This window comes from Periplaneta americana, chromosome 6, assembly GCF_040183065.1.
Source record: "Periplaneta americana isolate PAMFEO1 chromosome 6, P.americana_PAMFEO1_priV1, whole genome shotgun sequence".
Classification (NCBI taxonomy): domain Eukaryota; kingdom Metazoa; phylum Arthropoda; class Insecta; order Blattodea; family Blattidae; genus Periplaneta; species Periplaneta americana.
The window spans coordinates 134,912,568-134,928,856 of record NC_091122.1 but is presented as its reverse complement, the minus strand read 5'-3'; the positions used below and the strand labels follow the sequence as shown (position 1 = coordinate 134,928,856).

The 16,289-nt window shown below is 37.8% G+C and overlaps 1 protein-coding gene across 1 annotated transcript in view; it reads left to right on the top strand.

Moving 5' to 3' along the window:
- LOC138701756 (aldehyde dehydrogenase X, mitochondrial-like) overlaps positions 1-10,600 on the top strand; it is a 91,502-nt gene extending 80,902 nt beyond the window's left edge. Inside the window, exons 8-12 of the mRNA XM_069828983.1 lie at positions 186-370; positions 2,998-3,162; positions 4,646-4,803; positions 6,997-7,071; positions 10,288-10,600. Of these exons, the coding sequence (XP_069685084.1) occupies positions 186-370; positions 2,998-3,162; positions 4,646-4,803; positions 6,997-7,071; positions 10,288-10,357 (653 nt within the window). The 3' untranslated portion in view covers positions 10,358-10,600. The remainder of the gene's footprint in view (positions 1-185; positions 371-2,997; positions 3,163-4,645; positions 4,804-6,996; positions 7,072-10,287) is intronic.
- Positions 10,601-16,289: the final 5,689 nt, after the last annotated feature.

Here is a 16,289-nt window from a genome sequence, read left to right as displayed (position 1 = left end):
ACCAGTTCCGAAGATGACCGAAAATAGGTCGAAACATGTTAACAAGGTACGTTAAAATTTAACACAAGAAAGTTCTTATCATGCATATTCCGAAGTGATACAGTGTTAAAAGTTGTGTAATCAAGATGTATATTACTTTTTGTTGATTCGTATGTGACGACGTGATGAGTTACTTTTTATTTCAGTGGACAAAGCTGTAGAACTTGCCCACAGCGCAGTGTTCTTCAATCAAGGCCAGGTCTGCTGCGCAGGATCCAGAACTTTCGTTCATGAAGCTATCTATGATGAGTTTGTAAAGAAGGCCACAGAAAGGGCGCAGAAGAGGTCAGTTGGAGATCCTTTCACTGAAACAACTGAACAAGGACCTCAGGTACTGTATATTTAAAAAAAATAGTCACTCTTCAGAGTACACAAAAATTGTAAATAACACAAGTTTAAAGTTACATACCCTAACTTGATGGCAATCTATATCACAGACACACTCATTGCTAAAACTTCAGTTGTGAATGAAATTCCTCCATGGAAATGGATAATTCCAGAACATAGCATAAAAATTTCAGGAAATCATTCCAAAAATGATCCTCCATACATTCTTAAGTTAGATGCCGTGCAATTAATCTGCAGCACATATAAGGATCACCTTTAAATTTATACAGATGGATCTCTAAACCCTGATGATGGTACATCAGGAGCAGGGTATTACGAGGGGAATCCAGGAAATAACGACCGTTCGCGCATACCCGCCGCGCAGCTGACTCCCCTTCCTTGTTTGAAGGTCAACTGGCTTCCTTAACATGTGTTCTCATAATGTTGTGAGTACTGGTTGCAACAAGTCGCCATTGTGCATTTTGTGTTACTTCAAAATGAACGACGTGATTGATAATCCCGGATTCGATTTTTGAATGCCCGACATTTGAAACCTGCAGAAATTTACCGGCAATTGAAAGAAGTGTATGGTGATACTGTAATGAATGAAAGAAATGTGAGAAAATGGTGCGAAATGTTCAACAATGGGCGAACAAATGTCCACGATGAAACTCGACCCGGACACCCATCACTCATCACAGAAGACCTGAAGACTAAAGTGAACGACAGAATCTTGCAAGACAGGCGCACATCACTCAATGAATTGCATATTGCCTTTCCTGACATTTCTCGTTCTTTGCTTGGTGAAATTGTGTCGCAACATCTTGGATACCACAAAATCTGTGCCCACCCGCACACTGCTGCTTCAACTAGAGAATTTCTGGATCAGTTCGGTTGGGAAATCTTTGATCATCCGCCCTATAGTCCAGACCTTGCTCCTAGCGATTTTCACCTTTTCACTAAGCTGAAAGACTTTCTGGGTGGTACACGTTTTGGAAGTGATGAAGAGTTGAAGAAGACAGTGAACACCTGGCTTAATGAACTGGCGGCAAAGGAGTATAACACGGGAATCCTAAAGCTAGTGAACAGATACGACAAATGTTTAAATGTAGGTGGTGATTATGTAGAGAAGTAAAGGAAGCTTCAGTTATGTAACAGACTTTGTTTTTTCAAATAAATATTTTTTTTAATTATTACAACAAAACGGTCGTTATTTCCTGGATCTCCCTTGTATATTCCAAAATATCAAGAAAGTTATTTCATACCAAGTTCCTCCAGTCTTGACACTGAATTGCTAGCTATTGATGCTGCTCTTCAGTGTGTTACTCAAATTTCTGAAAAATCTATTTGCATACTTACCGACTCTAAGGGGGTTATATTTAATATAATGAAATATGTACCAAACCTATATGTGCATATAATTATTCCCATTCAGAAACAACTAAGTGAACTAAAAAAAACTCCAAAAGAAAATCACATTTCAATGTGGCATACCTGGAAACGAGAAAGTCGATAATATTGCAAAACAGGCAACATATTTGCAACCAACACCTCTTCAAGTGATATCTCTATCCAGTGCCTTTGCTTCAGTAAAGTCTTATTTTACAAACCTATGGATCAACAATTGGCTCTCTTCTGACAAAGGAAAAATTTTACAGTTCATACAAAAGAAACCAAATGACCTGGAAATGTACAAAATTTGCCCAGACATGTTCAAACATTTTTAACAAGAGCCAGAATAAGTCACATTGTCACACAATTGTACCTACACTGATTTCACCTTTCTGATATCTCTACTTGTATGTGGTGTAATAATCATGATGAAGATCTGAAACACATTTTTCTATACTGTCCATCCATAAACCACAAAAGAAGTAAATTAAAATCATAAGTACCGGTACCAGTTGCAGAAGACACAGCCCTGCAGTATATATTGACCACACCCCAACTCTGACTACTAGCAACAGTCATCTGTAATGAACACCGATCAAAATACCCCTTATTTCTCGTGAAAAACAACTGAAAAGACTACAGTGGACTGTAGTGGACCTTATGTTGTCAGCAAACAGCTGGATACATTGAGAAGATTGATTGATTTCTTTTATAAACACTCTGTCTCTTGTAGAATAACTCTTCTCGGGTTCTCAGTCAGGTGAGTTGGAGATTTGCTTCCAAGCTTTCGACGGCTAGCTCTTCCATCTTCTTCATCTTCATTCCCTGAAGAAGATGGCAGTGTTAGCCGTCCAAAGCTTGGAAGCAAATCTCCAACTCACCTGGCTGAGAACCCGAGAAGAGTTCTACATCAAATGCCGGGAAAGCCTCAAATCATACACTCTCTCTCTTTGATGGGCTAACAGAGCAGAATTATTTAGATACAGCACAAATAAATAATATGCGCTATATATTCTATTTTTAAATAAATTCTACAACTTCTAATTAGGAGAAAAAGTACATCAGTTATTTAAAATGTATTTTCAATGCAAATAATATCGCATTTTAATTCTTCTGAGATACATCTCAAAACGAATGAATTTTCGTGTATACCTCATAAACGTAGAAAATGCGGAGTTTGGAATGTTTGTAGATTAGATTAGCCTTAAATATAATTGAATTGAAACTTATTGATTTCAGGTTGATGATGAAATGTTCAAAAAAGTTTTGAACCTAATTAATAAAGGCAAATCAGAAGGAGCAAAACTGGAATGTGGTGGTGATCGCATTGGAGATGTGGGTTACTTCATCAAGCCAACTGTTTTCTCAGGTGTCACAGACAACATGACAATTGCTAAAGAAGAGGTGAGTACCTTAGGAACATACTATCTTTTGTAGTCGAATAGTTACTGTAGTTTCTTTTTGATTAGCATATTCAAACCCAGACGAGGACGATAGATTTTTAATAATCTTTAACATTGCTTCATTTGGAAGTGAAATAAAAGTGGGAGATCCAAGTCTAGAACTCTTCCCAGAATGAGAGGACACTAAAAAAATTTACTGAGCAATTTTTTGCTTATGTGTGAATTCAACTCTGCTAGTCATCTCACTATCATCTTTCAGATGTACCGGTATTGATTAACAAACTGAATATTTATACTGCTACACTATGCGAGTTTAGAAATGTCATAATCGACTACATCTAGAAGTGTTAGAAACAAATTGATCTTTGGGCAGGGCCGCACATAGGAATTGTATCCCCTCCCCTGCAAACATTTGTGAGGGCCCTCTCCCCTCGCCAATATTTTAATGAATGTTCAAGTTGTATAATTTAAATACAGTATTAAGATAACAACTTAAGGAAATTTTATTACAATATCTGACAATCTTGTACCCAAGTTGAAAGGTAGAAAAAGACATTTCTATTTTTAAACAGCAATATTATTTGCAAAAGGAAAATCACGAAAATACTAGACTCGCTATTTTAATGCTGTTTATCATTTGTTGCACATAACTTAGTGTTTTTTTTTTTTTTTTTTTGTTTGTGAAATAATACAGTTTTCAGAACAATAAAACAACATTCAACGTCCACTGTAGTAATTGGCCTACTTGAAACAAGCAATGCTCAGCAGGTCCATTTACAAAGATATTTACTAAACAACTAATGAATTTTCTTCTCAATATTTTTGTATTAACAATGAGCATGTTGTGAAACATTTCATTAGGTACGGTACAATAAATATGCCCATGCATCTTTATTATCACAACGTATTTTAAGTCTACCATAACGTAAAATAATTAGAGAAGAAACATTTGTAATAGAACAAAAATGAACATAACAGTAGTTACTGAATTGAAGCATGAATATGAAGTGTGTAATACAACCAATACAGTAATAAAATATGATTCACTTACGATCGGTGTTCAAAGATGCAGCTATTGAAAGCCACGTGAGGATTTTCCTCAACATTCAATATTAGAATCTCATCAAATAAAAGTTGCTCCATGATGCACAGCACAGAACAAAATAATGCATAGGTTATGTCACGATCTTCTTGCTACAAAATATACGACGACAAAATAGCTTTTAGATGGCAATAGAATGAATCTAGTGGGCTGTGATCGGAAATGTGAACACCAAAGTTGAAACTTGGCCAACTCTCTGTTCCTGATCCCGGGCTCCAGCAAGCTTTTCGTTAATTGTGAATGCTCACATTTAAATGTACACATTTTAACAATTTTACAGTTTTTGTTTTCGTTCAGATTCTCGTTTCCGGTTTATTGTGAACCAGCCTTTAGTTGTTTGATGACCATAAATAAATATTGGTTTTGTTGTTTCCTTTTGTAGATTTTTGGACCTGTGCAGTGTCTGATAAAATTCAAGACCTTGGAAGAGGTCATCGAGAGAGCTAACAATACTTGTTATGGGTTAGCAGCTGGAATTGTTACTAATGACCTCAACACGGCACTGGTGTTTGCCCAGTCAGTTGAGGCTGGCTTTGTGTGGTAAGTTGTTCGTAGAATTTCTACAATTCTCTGTTGTAGAGGATATTGGATTTGACTTCATTGCATGAAATGTAGATGAGTACTGGAAAAAAATTTAATATTTTACATTGAAGGTAATTCCACGATTGGTTTGTTCTTTAATTCTCGAAAACGGAAAATTAAAATGCAGAGCCACTGGCTTATGGTGATTGTGAGCCGAGTTTCAAATGCTGGTGGGACAAAGCGAAGGTTCCTGAGGGTTTTTTGTTGTATGTACACTTCGCGGCAAAAAGAATGGGCCGACTCTTGGTCGATAGAAATGCTAAGTTCTATCACACGGTTCACTCGTGTAAATGTAACCCAGTGCAAGGCATTGCTGTGGTATCTCTTCATTGAAAGTCATCCGTCTGTAACGTAGTAAACCTTACGAGCAGTGTGTGGCCCAGTGGTAAGAACTCTGACATCTGTACCAGAGGTTGTGAGTTTGCCTCCCGGTATGGTAAAATTATTATTTTTTTTATTTTAACTTTTACTTAATTTATTAGTTTAAATGTGAAATGACATTTGTTAACAAACTTCGTTATGCCTGCCTTGTAAAATTATTATTGCTCATCATCTGTGGGCTGTTAATAGGTGAGACCTGGCCTGTATAAACAAAAATACTTGTTTCACATCCTAAAAAACCGGACGCATATCAAACAAATAAATAATTAAATTAACAAAAACAAATAATTTTTTAATATATTAACAAAACAAGGTCTGTGGTGGGGACTAGTATCTCGTCCACAAACCACCTGCGTCAACAACTGCCCTCATTCTGCGCGGCATGGAGTCCACAAGATTATGGAACAGGTCTAAATTCTTGGTCATCTCCTCTCACGCATCTAGAACTCTGTCCCACAATTCCTCAGGTGTCCGAACAGGTGGTTGTTCTGCCCAATTAGAGTGTAGGATCCTTTTGACTGCAGCCCACAAATTTTGAATCGGATTAATATCTGGTGAATTTGGAGGCCAGTCGACTGGGTCGACATCACGCCTCCTTGTAAACCATCTTTGAATCCTGTTGGTGGTGTGTATCGGATGATTATCCTGCTGGAAGAAAAGTGTTCCTTCTGGATATCGTTTTCGGGCGGAAGGGATCATTACATTTGCCAAAATGTGTTCGTAGACTTTGCCGTAAATCGCCCGTGGATGCGTTCCAGAAGTCCTGCCCCTCACGCAACCCGATTTGTTAATAATTCGTCTCACAAAGCGAAATGACATTTCTCCAATCGAAGTCCTGTCGGAGAGTAGCATACGCAGAATAATGTATGCGAACCAGGGCAATGAGTTATTGTTTCTGTGCCATCTTCAAGTGTAATGACGAGACAGAACGTTGTATTAACAGATAGCAGTATTGCTTGAAAGAGAGAGGGGGTATATTATTTATTAGAGTTTGGGCATATTCTAAGAGATATCGCCACATAATTATAGCTTTGCGAGACATGTGATGGCAAATTTGTAATTAAAAAAAGAAGATTGGGGGAGATTGGAACCTTGAGCTACTAGTATCAACTTGTTCAATAGACCAATGACGTAACGACTTACGCTACTGTGACTGTTAATATCAGTTCGGCATAATACTTGGTTTTCCTGTTCATATTCGCTCCAGTTGATTTTGTATTTATCAATTTTATTATTATTTCACTCTTCAAGGGCCCTGGTGTATCTAGAATCAACCCGCCATTCGATTTTATTACATATTTTAGACTCTTAAACAAAATACAGCAAATTTAAATGGTTTAATTATGTGTTATCTAGTGAACTACGGCTTTGACGAGACGAGTATGTGCAATATATGTCTCTGGAACTTAGAAATTGTCGGCCGGCCCATTCTTTTTGCCGCTAAGTGTACAGCTATTGTTGTTAGGCCTTGAAAATTAGAATTTCCACACAGAAACTTGTTGCTAGGGAAACCATCCTTCATAACATAAAACTATACTGATATACACCCATTACAGTGCACTTATTGTTACTTAGTTACCATTACAGTACAGTTTTGCGAAGGCTTTGAAATAATATTGTTCCGAATTCCCAATGGAAAATATATTTTACCAGTATTTGCAATTTCAAAAAATGATCGTTCTGCTAGTTTTTCAAACTTTTCCTCGACTTTGTAGAAAGCACTTCCCAACCTTGTATCGTAATATACTATTAATATTATCATTGTTCCAGGGTGAACTGCTATAATCATGTAACCCCCCAGACTCCATTCGGAGGCTTCAAAGAATCTGGAATTGGCAGAGAAATGTGAGTATGAGAACAAGGGTAATCTTTAGATTTTGTTTATAATATTTTATTTTTCTGTATCTCTTCATCTCCTAACCTTGCATACGGTACAATAAATTGTAGTCTGCTACTTTCCTTGAGGGATGTAACATCCATTCAGTTGCAAGAAGAACTTCTTAGATTTAATTTTATGTAATTGTTAAATTCCTTGAATAATATTAGTGTTGAGAACAGTAGCATTAGCCCACTGCTGTGGAGTAACGATTAGCATGCCTTACCGTGAAACGAGTGGGCCCAGATTCAAATTCTAGTTGGAACATGTTACCTGGTTGAGGTTTTGTCCAGGGTTTTCCCTCAACTAGCAAATGCTGGGTAACTTTCGGCGCTGGATTCTGGACTCAGTTCACTAGCATTAGCATCTTCACCTCGTTGAGACGCTAGATAACCTTAGCAGTTGACACAGCGTCATAAAATAACCAATTAACCCTTTCTGATTTGAATTGTTTTTCGTGAATGAAACAATTTTTTCTTTGCATCTGTCTTGCATTTTGACCTAAGACCATAGAAAAACAAAAACAAAAAAATCCTCTTCCTAATAACAGCTGGCCAAGGAACTACGGGTGTTGCACTCTATCGGTAAAGAACGAAACTACTTCTGAGGATACAAGAATAGAATCCTCATATGAGCCAGAAATGATAGAAATGTTAGTGATCCAAATGGACTCATTCGAGCGGAAAGGGTTAAAAAGGCAGTAGCGTTATTTCTTTTCTCTTCTATTATAAGAAGTATCGGTATAGAAACAATGTAGGAAGAAAGTATTTATAGATTGGTTATTAGAGGAGAAGAATTCACTCTGGCGCCTGGGATCAAACCCGCGTCCTTGGTTCTATGTACCAAGCGCTCTAACCACTGAGCTACTCCAAAGTTCAATCCACAGCACCGGATCGAATCCTCCTCCTCCAGTGTTCTTTCCTTTGTGGTCTTACTCCATGTTCCACATACTATTAGAGTCAGAAAGTCCCGGAACGCCTCTTGGCAACGCCATGCTCTATAGGCAACTTCTCTGCCTTGTCCGTGTGGTATATGACCTACTCTCCAGGCGTATAGACTCAGTACGGCTACGCATGAGAATGGGAAAGACTAACGTAGCCGGAAACCAATCGAAATACAGTACAGCTATCTGCTTCGTTTAGTGAAGACATGTAGGTATATGTATTAAATTAGCTTGAAAGAGAGAGAGGTAACATTAAATTTTGTGTTAAACTCGGTAAAACCTTTACTGAGACTTTGGCACTCATGCGCCAAGCATATGTTTTTGGCACTCATGCGCCAAGCGTATGGAGAAGAAGCAATGTCTAAGACCCGAATGTATAAGTGGCACAAGCGCTTCACAAATGCCGTCTTTCAACGGATGATGATCCACGTTCAGGAAGACCCAGATCGTCAAGAACGGAAGAAATGATAGCTCGAGTTGCACAAGAAATGAGACGATAGCGCAGACAGTCAATAGATGATGTAGCTACTTTGTTAGGCATTTTGCATGGTTCTGTGCAGTCCATTCTCCACAATGATTTGAAAATGCAACGTGTGTGTAAGCACGTTGTTCCAATAAGCCTAACAGATGAACAGCGGGAAGAGCGGCAACTGGTTAGTGGAGACCTGATTGACAGGGTGGACCAGGATCCAACTCTCTTGCACAGAGTGATCACAGGTGACGAAACATGGCGCTTCCTTTACGACCCGCTGTCAAAGCGGCAGTCTTCAACGTGGAAATCTCCCGGCTCACCACGGCAAAGAGATTTTGTGCCGACCGATCAAAGGGGAAAGTAATGCTTGAAGTGTTCTTCGATATCCAGGGCCTCGTACATTTCGAGTTTATTCCTGAGGGTCGAACTGTTAATAAGGAGGCGTATGTTGCAATTCTTCAGCGTCTTCGTGATGCAGTTCGACGAAGATCCAACTTGTGACAAGAACAGAATTAGGTTCTCCATCATGACAATGCCCCAGCACATCGGTCACTCTTGGTGGGCGAATTCCTCGCACAACACAAAATACCTGTCCTTCAACAGCCACCATATTCTCCAGATCTTGGTTCAGCAGATTTATACTTATTTCCAAAGGTAAGTGGTATGGGCGCTGGCAGAAATGTGTCTGCCCAGGGGGCGTACTTTGAAGGCGGTATTGTGTAAATGGTTATATTGCCATCTGCAACACAGGTATCTACGCACGTTCGCACTGAGTATATACGCCTGGAGAGTAGGTCACATACCACACGAACAAGGCAGAGAAGTTACCTATAGAGCATGGCGTTTCCAACCGAAGTTCCGGTACTTTCTGACTCTACTGAAGTCCCGTCGCTTTTATTTCCGGCAGCCAATCACGTTGCAGGTCAGCTACATTTAAACGTGTGCGTCTTGTGATTCGCTCTTGATGACGTTATGCATTTCCTAAGGCTCGATACATATTTAATATAATCGCCCGCCATTTTTGTTCTTTCGTTGGCGTTCGCAGAAAGCACACGAAGACGTTATTTGCCACTGAATTATTTGCTCAATTACAGTGAGTTTGATTTATTAACATAGGAGCTACGACATGATAATGTTTAACGGTGCGGCAAATAGATTCCTCGTCTTTCTTCTAATCGTGTAATAGTCAATTAAATCCCACTCGAGTTTTGATTTTCTCTAGATAAATCAAAACCTCTAGTGAGATTGCTGTTGATAAAACTATATTTATCAGCATTAAATACTAGTTTATTTGCACTAAACCATGAATACATTAGATTTAACATTGTATTTGAAGTACCGATATGATACCTATTAATAAAATGGTTTTCATGTATGTCATATCAGAAATTAACAGGTTTATATCCATTCATTGACAGTGATTTGTAAGGGCTATAAAATTTTTTGCTCTAAATCTGGGAGACCACTATCGTAGATTGTAAGACATCCAAAAGAACTGTTCCTGAATAAGAGGGCTGCTGGCAAAATTTACAAACCAATCAAAATTTGTGAGTAGCATAATTAGTGGCCTCAGTAAGGTCGAGTTTGTGTCATTCTCCATCTGTAATCCTTGTATCAATATTTAACGACTTATTGGATAAAACTTGTTGCTCACAATCGCAAAAGTTGTACAAGACTATAAACACATAGAGGGAAGGTAACGGTAAAGTTTCCGAATATAATCTAGGAACAGCAGTAAGTGGTTTCAAAGCTAACTTCTTTTGATTTCAGGGGAGAAGTTTCTCTGAAAGAATACCTTGAGGTTAAAACGGTAACCATCCAAATGCCATACAAGTTATAGAGGAAGAAAACCTGCTAACTGAGCACAATCCAGCAACGATTTGATGTTCTTCGCTAAGTGATGAAAATAATACGAATGAAACTACACCACTTTCAGATAAAGATTTTGTTAATGATGCTTCATAAACGTTACTTTGTATTATATACAGCTGTACTACACAGTTCAAACATGCTTTTATATGTTCAGTCATTGTTACCAATTACATAATATGTGCAAAGAAATACAGAAATGTTATGCCGTCAATATTTTCTTGCAGTTTCGAAGATGTTATAGTTACCAGTTTCAGAATTGGTGAAGTTTCCTTGCTCAGAGTTCTGTAATATTTGTAAAAAAAAATATATATGATTGCTTTATCCATGCGTGATTCGTTTGATAAATAAAAGTATAATTTCAATACTATTTTTTGGCTATTTTCTTTGTTTAAATATAAATATTTTGACCTTCTCAGTACCATTTATATGTATTGTATGACATTTTCAGAATGTTGTGATACTGCGTTTTTGTCTTGTACGCTGTTCACACGCGTGCGTTTTACGTAAAGAGATTCGAGCCCTGTCTCGGTAACGAGGGAAAAGAGCTCTATCGCTAAGGCATAAAGGCTTTGTAAGTTCGTAGGGAATATGTCGTTTCGTGACGTAGAGTTACGTCGCTGCTACGACTTGACTTCATCCTCGAATCTCGAGGCTTAATATTTCCCCGTGTGAATCTCGCGTTAATCCGAACGACACTTGGAAAAATTCACGCTACAGGAAAGCGACCATTTTCCGTGTCAAAATGGTGTATCATCGTACCATCCCCCTCTACTCCAAGAACTGTGGAACCAGTTACAACTGAATAAGAGGTGACGACTGAGTCCTTTTATTCGCTTCTGTGATGCTGTAAGTGTTAAGGTGGCGCTGGTGCATTATTGTGTTAAATAATTTTATCAAGTGTGCGCTTTTACGATGTCAATAAAACTTATGTAGAGTACAACATATGTACGTCCTATTACGAGTATAACAAAGTGCATGCTTTTGATTTGCGCTGTTATACGTACCGGTATTAATACTGTACCGGTAGCATCTTTCACTGCCGAAAATAATACCCATGGATCATTAAAAACTACCGAAAATAGTACCCATGGATTATTAAAAAACTACTGAAATAGTACACCTGGATGATTAAAGAAATACCAAAGATAGTAGGCCCTACCCATGGATCATTAAAAAACTACCGAAAATAGTAACCATAGATCATTAAAACTACAGAAAATAGTACCCATGCATCATTAAAAACTACCGAAAATAGTATTTATGGATCATTAAAAACTACAGAAAATAGTGCCATGGATCATTTAAAAACTACCGAAAATAGTACCCATAGATCACTTAAAACTACCGAAAATAGTACCCATGGATCATTAAAAACTACCGAAGATAGTACCCATGGATCATTAAAAAACTACCGAAGATAGTACCCATGGATCATTAAAAAACTACCGAATATAGTACCCATGTATCTTTTTTAAAACTACAGAAAATAGTACCCATGGATTATTAAAAACTACCGAAATGGTACGTACCATTTACCATTAAAACTACAGAAAATAGTACCCATGGATCATTAAGAACTACCGAAAATAGTGCCCATGTATTATTTTAAAGACTACCGAAAATGGTACCTATGGATCATTAAGAACTACCGAAAATAGTACGTACCCATGGATTATTGAAGACTACCGAAAATAGTACCCATGGATCATTAGGAAACTACTCAAAATAGTACCCATGGATCTTTAAAAACTACCGAAAATAATACGTACTCATGCATCATTAAAAACTACCGAAAATAGTGCCAATAGATCATTTTAAAAACTACCGAAAATAGTATCTATGGATCATTAAAAACTACCGGTACCGAAAATAGTATGTAGGCCTACCCATGGATTATTAAAAAACTACAGAAAATAATAATATCAATGGATCATTAAAAATACCGAAAATAGTATCCATAGATCATTAAAATACTACCGAAAATAATGTCATGGATCATTTAAAAACTATCGAAAATAGTACGCATGGATAATTAAATAACTACCGAAAATAGTATCCATGAATCATTAAAAGTCTGCCGAAAATAGTACCCATGGATCATTTAAAAACTACCGAAAATAGTACCCATGAACATTAAATAACTACTGAAAATAGTATCCATGGATCATTAAAAGTCTGCCGAAAATAGTACCCATGGATCATTTAAAAACTACCGAAAATAGTACCCATGGAACATTAAATAACTACTGAAAATAGTATCCATGGATCATTAAAAATCTACCGAAAATAGTACCCATGGATCATTAAAAATGTACCGAAAATAGTACCCATGGATCATTTAAAATCTACCGAAAATAGTACTCATTGATCATTAAAAAATACGTTATCCGAAACAGCTCCGCCCCCTGTAAGTTCGGATAAACGGAGTTTTACTGTATCAGAAAGATAAGTAGGGAAATTGGGGGAAACAGTCTCTACGAAATGCAAGAAAAAGTACAAATTTTGATTAACATTAAATTATTGTAAGTATCTACTTATGACTCATTAGTGCATTGACAGCATACAATCTGAAATCAATTTGTCATGTTCTTTCCAAAATGAAAACTCAAAGTGATTTGAACTAGCAGGTTACCAGTACCTTTAGAGCATTCTTGCACTTGCTAAGATTGAGCTTCTTTTGTAAGATTTTCCGTAAATTCATTATCCAACAGCTACTAAGTAAAAGGTATAAATTAATAATGCATTTTGCGTTTCACATTACTACATGCTTCATGTTGTTGTGGCAACAGGTATTGATTTTATATTATACCGGTGTCTGGTAGCTCTATGCGTGTCAAGGTTCTCATGCCAGACAAATTACTCGCACGTGTACCTGTTCATCGTATAATTGATAGAATTTCAAAAATAGCTTCATCAATTGCATGTTAAAAACAGATGAATCATCATATGTCTGAAAGCAAGTAATGGTCTCTTAAACCAAATTATAGTAATTTAGCAATTACTTCTGATGAGAAAAATCAGTTAAATGATATTATCTTTCTGATCCCATTATGGATATTTATTTCATTAAGGCAGTTTTTTTTGTTGTAACGTGTGTTAACCCTGTAATTCATATGAATGCATACTTTAAGTCGTTTACTCGACTAGCAGCTTCTTTAATCTCTCCCTTTTCCATATTCATTTTTTTCTCCTTTTCGTACAGAAGAGGCGTCCGAAGGCTAGCTTTGCATCCTCTGTTATGCATTACTCTCTTATAGTTAGTTCTATTAGAAATTATTTTTGAAGTTTTTCTTTAAAAGCTATGCAAAACGCGTCCTCGCAAAGGTTTCGGGGCTGAAAAAAACTGAGTATGTGAGCTCCAAGCCTGTTGGTCACTTGTCTCAGTCCGGGTTACCGGACAGCTGCATTTTTGTAGATAGAGTAGCTCGCCTATGTAGTGTCGTCTTTCGATTCGGCCGTTAGGCTTGATTCCAATGGTCTTACTAGAGTACCTTTCCTCCTCCCCTCTCGAAAGCTTACTTTGCAGCCCCAGACTGATGCCGTCTGTAGTAAGACACAATACTATCTATACAGGGTGTTAAAAAAGTATCCAGTATTTTAGAAGGTGCTAGTATGCATCAAAACAAGGGGAAAATGTCTAATAAACATGGGTTCTACAACACATACTTTCTGAGATCTGAACACTTGTTCATAGAAGGTGCTCAATGTGACATCCATTCATGGCAATGCATTTCTCTGCCCTTCGGCGTAAGGAATCACGCACTCTTTGAAATTGACCTGGTTGTTCTTGATAACCAAAAGTCTGGGGGATTTAGATTTGAGGAACGAGCAGGCCAAAGTATGGGGCCTCCCCAATCAATCCAGCGGTCCTGAAATGTCATCGTTAGGTGTTCACGCTCATTGCGGAAAAAATGTGCTGGTGTGCCATCATGCATGAACCACATCTGTAGTCTTTGCTGACATGGCACAGACTTCAGCAAGGTAGGCAATACGTTAATAAGAAAGGCCAGATAACGAGCCCCAGTTAATCTCTGGTAACCAGTGGCGTAAGGTCAATGTAAGCTAAAAAGCTCAGCTTCCCCAGTTAATAATTGCATAATAAACCTGCAGTCTATGGACAAAATTATTTATTAATTTTAATAGAATTTATATTTACGCGTTAAATATTGTGATGCGGCAGCTCAGGATGATTTGTGATGCAGCAGTAAACAAGAAGCCTGCACATACCAGCTTCCAAGCAGACTGGTTTCTTACACTCATTCTTCTGTGTAACTCACCCCTCAGATTTTCCAACTAAACTAACCTGGTCGCAAGGCTCTCAAGAAGCTAGCTTTGACATTGAAAATAAGTAGTTTCCGAGTTATCCCTTTTCGTCAGTTGTGTTCAGTTGAAGTGTTAGTGTGCATTGTGGCGGATATAATAAATAATGAGTGAAACAACAGTTCCTGACACCAATTTACTTGAATTTTTTAGGACAATTCTATTATCAAGACTGACTTACGAACAAAAATGTGATCTAAAAAACAAATGACCGACCCCGTTGCTGTCAATGATTTTTTATTTTATTTTATTAGGTTACTTTACGACGCTTTACTGTCAAAGAAGGACACAACCAAAAGACAGACGCATAGTTACGTAATGATACTAATACTGTATCTATTGACCGTTAATATTGTTATTTCTTTAAGTATGACAGGGAGTGAGCTAGTGTTATACTATACGTGTCCATTTGATATGTAAACCGTGAAATCATATTTTACTACGTACCATTTGAGGTCATGCCTTATTGGTGTTACGAGGTTCCAACCAATCTTCGACTGCTGACTTGACATTGACTACTATTTATTTTAAGACTATATTTTTGTAATGTTTTTTCATATTGCATGAAAGACAACTTGAATTAGCTTCCCCTGCTCAAAATTTCATGCTACGCCACTGCTGGTAACACGTATGGCCCTTAATCTATCCCCAAGAACTAATGCCCATACGTTGATTGAGAATCGGTGCTGATGCCTTGTTTCTTCAAGTGCATGGAATTTTCATCAGCCTACACATGCTGATTATGAAAATTCACAACACCATCTCTGCTGAACCCCGCTCATATCCGCAAACAAACTTTTGTTTTCGGTATTCCTCGCGACACATCAGTATTCCATGCCAGGGGTGTCAACTATGGTATGATTATCTGGTAGCCTGCTGCATTGTAGGACAGAAAAATGCGTTGTCATAAATGGACGTCACATTGAGCACCTCCTATGAACAAGTGTTCAGATGTCGGAAAGTATGTGTTGTAAGACCCGTGTTTATTAGACATTTTTTCTTGTTTTAATGCATACTATCACCTTCTAAAATATTGGATACTTTTTTAACACCCTGTATAACGCTGCACTGAAATGGTAATAAATATTGACATGAAAAGTGATTATGGATGATGGACAGAAACGAGAGAATCCCAAGAAAAACCCTCAGGAATCTTGGCGCTTTGTCCGCCACAAATACGACTCTGTTATCAATATGATTCGAACCCGGGTCAGCAGTCACGGTAAGCCAGTGCTATGCCACCTGCTCTACCAAGTCTAACCACGCATCCCAGAACTCATGAACTCTTTCCTTGTTGCTTTCCGTGAAGGCAGTTCGAGGGCAACCGCTACGAGGCTCATCTTGGATGCTCTTGTTCCCGTCTTTGAAATGTTTCACCCATCTCCTAACACTGCTGGTGCCCATGCACACATCTCCGTATGCATGCTGAAGCCTGAGGTGAATTTCAGCAGAAGATTTTTTCTCTTTAATAAGGAATTCAATGACAGCACGCTGTCGAAACGAATCATCGTTGTCGACCATTATGCAAACATCGCCTGTGATCACGTGTTAGAAGCTAATGACGTCACAATATGTCAACA